This window comes from Eimeria maxima, genomic scaffold (genome assembly GCF_000499605.1).
Source record: "Eimeria maxima Weybridge genomic scaffold, Emw_scaff2077, whole genome shotgun sequence".
NCBI classification, from domain to species: Eukaryota; Apicomplexa; class Conoidasida; order Eucoccidiorida; family Eimeriidae; genus Eimeria; species Eimeria maxima.
In genome coordinates this window covers 1-5,443 of record NW_013564958.1, presented here as the reverse complement: position 1 = coordinate 5,443, position 5,443 = coordinate 1, and the positions used below count along the sequence as shown (strand labels likewise).

The 5,443-nt window shown below is 52.2% G+C and overlaps 1 protein-coding gene across 1 annotated transcript; it reads right to left on the bottom strand.

The window, feature by feature from the left end:
- EMWEY_00057190 (type I fatty acid synthase, putative) lies at positions 1-5,443 on the bottom strand (the record flags this gene model as incomplete). Its single annotated transcript, XM_013480571.1, has 2 exons — positions 1-3,540; positions 3,679-5,443. Coding segments are annotated over 2 exons (5,305 nt in total), but the record flags the coding sequence as incomplete, so codon positions are not given.

The window sequence follows — 5,443 nt, the reverse complement described above, 5'->3', positions numbered from 1 at the left end:
GCCTGCGTTGCCATGTAGCTAATCGCAAAATCGAGTGCAACAAGCGAGGAGGAGCACGCTGTGTCTAGAGTAACGCTTGGCCCAGAAAATCCATTAACATATGAAATCCTGTTGGATAATATGCTTATATGGGCAGCTGTGACCGTGTACGCAGTGGCAGAGACTCCCCCGTCCAAGGCCGTTTCGTGATTCATCGACCCAACGAAGACTCCTGTGGCCTCTGCATCGGCCCCCCCTCGCTCAACTCCCGCATCAAACATGGCGTCATAGGAAACCTCCATGGATACCCTCTGTCGTGGATCCATTTGCGCCGCCTCCAATGTGGAAATGGAAAAAAACTGGCAGTCGAAAAGGTCAAAATTTCTAATTGACCCGCCAGCGCGCGTATAAATGCCAGCATCGCCAGCCATTCCGCGGTTGTATGCGTCGATATCGAATCGTGAAAGTGGAACATCACACACACAATCCACTCCTGCTGACACCGTTTGCCAGAAGCCCAGCGGATTGTCCTCAGACGCTGGAAACCGACATGCCATCCCTACTACTGCCGCTTCCACCCCTGGCGAAGACTCGAAAGTCGTTACCTGCTCAATGCCTGTACGATAGGAGGTCTCCGCAGCTTCTTCTTCGCCATGGTCCTGCAAAAGAAACTTCGTCAGCGCGTCAACCGTTGGATGATCAAATAAAACCGTGGCGCTGAGCCTGACATGTAGTGCACTTTGAATTGCATCGCGGAATTCGATCGCTCCTAAAGAGTCGATTCCAAGTTCCTGTAGAGGCGCATCTACGGTTACGCCTGCTGCATCGTTGAGGACGGACTTTGCGGCTTGCATGACGACCTGTTGAATATGCTTTCGCTTGTCCTTTTGTTTCCCTTTGTTCGCTTGCTGCGCGACCTCTAGGCGAGGTCCACTAGGAACGGCTGACGTGGTAACAAGTGTCTTAGAGGCGTTTGTTTCTAGGGTTCCCATCTCTTCAAGGAATCTTGGCGTGACAAACCTGTATCGCGGGAGAAAACGATTCCAATACAGTGGCTGGCACCCTACGACTGACTCCGTATTTTGCTGCAACACAGCATCTAGGGCAAGCAAGCCTAAAGCATTCGATATACCCCCAAAGCCAGTCTTTGCAAAGCGACCTTGCAGCTGTGCCGCCATGCCTTGTTCTACCCATGGACCCCATTGAATGCTGTGGGCAGCCAGTCCATGCGAACGTCGATACAGAGCAAGTTCATCAATGCAGCAATTAGCGGCGGCATAGTTTGCCTGGCCAGCGTTTCCCAGTAGCCCCACAGAGGACGAAAACAGAACGAAGTATTTCAGATCCTTTTCCATTCCTCGTGCTGCAAGGCAGTTGTGCAGGTTCCAAGCTCCCTGTACCTTTGGCTTGAACACCACCTCCACAGAGCATCGATCCTGCTGCGGCAGCGGCTTATCCATGAGCACACCTGCGCTATGAAATATTCCAGTTAAAGGCTCCACAAAGTGCAGGAGACCCGTCACGTTGCAAACCAGATATCCCTGCTGCATACAAGCAAACAGCTTGTCGACCTCAGAAACACGGGCAACGTCACACTGTTGAACGATAACCTGTGTGCATCTGCACTGCTCTGTAAGCTGCTGCCAAAGTTGGGCCAAAGTTCCCTCCCGCGGAGGCATTCCTGTTCTCGAGAGCAGAATAATCGTCTTCGCACCTTTTCTTGCAAGCCAAATGGCTACAACGAGACCTAAGCCACCGAGCCCGCCTGTTATTATACATGTCTCGCCCTGCCCAATGCTGCTCCCTGCCCGAACGGTCTGCAGGAGCCTGATGTCACTGAACCTAAGCTGTGGAGTAAAAGTGCGGCCTCCGCGAACAGCAATTTCAGTCATAATATATTGCCTCCCACCTGCTGCGAAGCCTTGACGAGACGGAGTAGTATGATAGGACCGCAAAATTGACGCGACCTGTTGAATCATGTCGGTTGTGAAGTGAGCTGTCTTCTGACCAGTTGGTTCAAGATCTATCAACAAGAGAGGCACTGGCCGATTCGCAGCGGCTTCTAATTCAAGCCGTGCTGTCCGGCACAGGCCACGAACTCCAGCTAGGAGTGGATGAACTGCCTGCTCCCCAGGCCGCACAGCAAAGGCGCCTGCAACTACAATGACTATAGGAGGTATGGGCTCCGTTCCGTCGGCACCGAGATGCTTTGTAATACCCTGTAAAAGTGCAAGCACGTCTGCGGTGTAGTCAACTGCCCCGTCCCAGCACTGGCACACACCGCCATAGTGTAGCACTGCGTCCCACTCCTCCAATTTGACACCACCCGCCTCATTGTTCAATACCTTCGAGCAGCAATGCAATTCCACACTGTTGTTCTCAGATAGATCAAACCTCTGAAACATCGAGCACTCAGTCTCCGTCTCTAGTCCGTAGGCGAGCCACTGCAAAGCTCGCCGTTGCTTGGCTGGCTTCTGAGGCATCTGCACCGGTTTGGTCTCAACCCACTTCATTCCCCATAGGAGGCCCCGACTCAGGTCCCTTTCCTTTGGTATAATCTGATCTTCCACTACTGGTTGCAAACGCATTTTGCCAACCTGCGCAACTACATTACCGGAGTCGTCCACCAACGTAATTGACACAACGGCTTTCTCGTATTCTGAAATTTGGCTGCTGCTCCCACCAACTATATCCATATTTGCCCAATACGAGCTGCGTGGTGGAGTTGTACTCCCCCAAACCCTTATCTCCGATGCCGCAACAGGCACGAGAGCTGCAGAGGTTGGCAGAAGGTGCAGGACTAGGAGGACAGCTGCCTGTACGCATCCGTCGAGAATGGATGGATGCAAAATGAAGCTACTTTCAAAGTCAGCTACTTCATGCATGAAGCGGAGTTCAACAAGAGCGGAGGTTCCTGCGATAGTTAATTCGTGAATTGTTTGGAAGCGGGGGCCATACTCAAGTCCATGTCTTCTGAGTTCTTGATAGGCTTCAGCTGCACTGTAGTTCTTGCTCATCTTTTCAGACATAGTCTTTGCGTTCTCTCCTATATCCATTGTTGGTGGCTTCTGAGAGACTGCATCGTCCATCACGGCGACCCAACCCTCAGCATGTACCACTGCAGACGATAGGTTTGTATCCGGTGAGACGCCCCCTGTGTGGTTAGATGACAGACCAACATAAGCGCGTTCACCCCTATTCTCTAGTCTCATTGTCAGTCGCACCTCGCTATAACTGGTTGGGCAGCTTGATACGCTCGTTCCCCACTTTTCAGGACCTTCAGTCAGTATCATTGGTTGCATTATTGCAACATCATGCAACTCAATGCCATCCTCACTAAGTCTGGCACCAGACTGTGCCAAGACAGCTCCTAACATCGCATCAATGAAGGCCACTCCTGGGAGGATGGGTGTCCCCCATACAATGTGATCTTTCAGCACCTCAAGGACACCACTACGAATGATTGCGTCGCACTGAGCTGCTTCGTTGTCCGACCCGATAGAGGAGGCAGCAGCATCGCTGTCAATGAGGGGATGGGAAACCTTTCTCCATTCGAAGGCCCTGCAAAGGAAAAGAAAGATAAAAAGGGAAAAAAGCACCGTATGCGTTCTTGCCATAGGCAAGGGGCCAAGCTTTGTTGAAGTGCAAATAAGTTGCAGTCTCCCTTTCCAGTCAACAGCAGGGGTGAAACTGTCCTACTGGTGATTCCAAGTGTGCTTCCCCCGCTGTGTGTCGGGAAAACTGCACATGCGCTCGAAGTGATGCAGCCTCTCCATCAGCGTTTCCTCATCTGCTGCTTCACCCCTTTCAACCATGTTCAGGAACTCTGCACTTAGACCTTCATATGCAGTGGTAATTTGCCCAGTTAGGTTGACTAATGTCCGCTGGGGCCCGACCTCCAAAAACACGATGTGATCGGAGTCAGCTGCCTTTACAGCTGCCTCCACGGCTTCTCTAAACCTCACGGGCAGTGTAAGCTGTTCGCCCCAGTAGTGCGGATCCTGAGTCTCTGACGGTTCCAGTACTCGTCCACGTACTGTCGATGCAATTGTGATAGACGCTGGCTGCAGGTTGACTGTCGAAATAATGGCTTCCATCTCCGGGACAGCTCCAGCCATCAGCGGCGAGTGGAAAGCATGGGACACATGCAGACGCCTGGAAGCCTCCGACACTCCAAGATGCCTCAATAAAGTATCTACGTCCTCTTTTGTGCCTGAAATCGTCACGCTCTGAGGAGCATTGTCCCCTGCTAATGCCACTGCATTCAAATGTCGCATGTCGGTCGAAAGTGCAGACTGGACTGCAGCAGCTGAGACGCGACAGGCGACCATGACCCCGTTCTGGTTCGGCTGTGCAGCCAACAATGAAGCGCGTTTTGCAACCAAGCGCAACGCATCTCTCCACCCCATCACACCAGCAACAGTTGCCGCTGCGTACTCACCCAAGCTATGGCCAATAACGATGTCTGGCATCAGTCCACGTTCCACAAGAACCTTACTCAAACCGAGCTCTATTGCAACAATGGCGACTTGCGAATACCTCGTTTGACTTAACAGCTCCTCCATTGCTTTTCGATCTGGATGCGCCCCTGCACCATATATCATATCCTCGATGCTTTGGGGCCCATTATCCGGGAACCAATGCATTTCCTTCAAACAGGCAGTGCATTCAGCAAGCATGCCCCTGAATATTGCACTGTGGTGGAAATAGGCGCACGCCATATCCAAATATTGCGACCCTTGCCCTGTAAACAACCATATGATTTTCGCGCGGCCCTTTTCTTGATTATCTGTAGTCTGCTCCCAGGTGTCCGTCCACGTTGACTTAAAAGTTGGGTTCACCTCAACGATTGCATGTGCATTCGAACCGCCAAATCCAAACGAACTCACTGCACCTAACAATGGCTCCGAATCTCGAATGCCGAAGAGGGCATCGAGGGGAATACACTTGCTGGGGAACATTAGTCCTCTGTACTTATCGCTTCCACTAACATCGATATGGGGGTTCAACACGGTTAAGTGTAAATTCGGGGTAGCTAATCTGTGTTGGAGCACGAGAATGAGCTTGATGAGGCCGGCAATGCCGGCAGCCCCCTCCGCATGGCCCATAAGCGACTTTAGAGCACCCACTATGAGGGGTGGACTATCTACAAAGCCCTTGCAATACACTGCGCGAATTGCTCCAACCTCAATGGGGTCTCCAAGAGCCGTCCCTGTGCCGTGTGCTTCCAGAACAGCTACATCTGCGGGCGACTGAACTCGGCCGTCTCTCAAGGCGGATCGGATTACAGCTTGTTGGGCAGGGCCATTGGGTGCTGTCAGGCTGGCGCTTCTGCCTACATGATTGTTAGCAGCCCCACGAATCCATGCATACACGGTGGAAGGGTCCGTAGATTGACGGGGAAGTGCCTTTAGAAGTAGTGCACCGCATCCTTCGCTGCGAACGTAGCCATTTGCAGATGCAG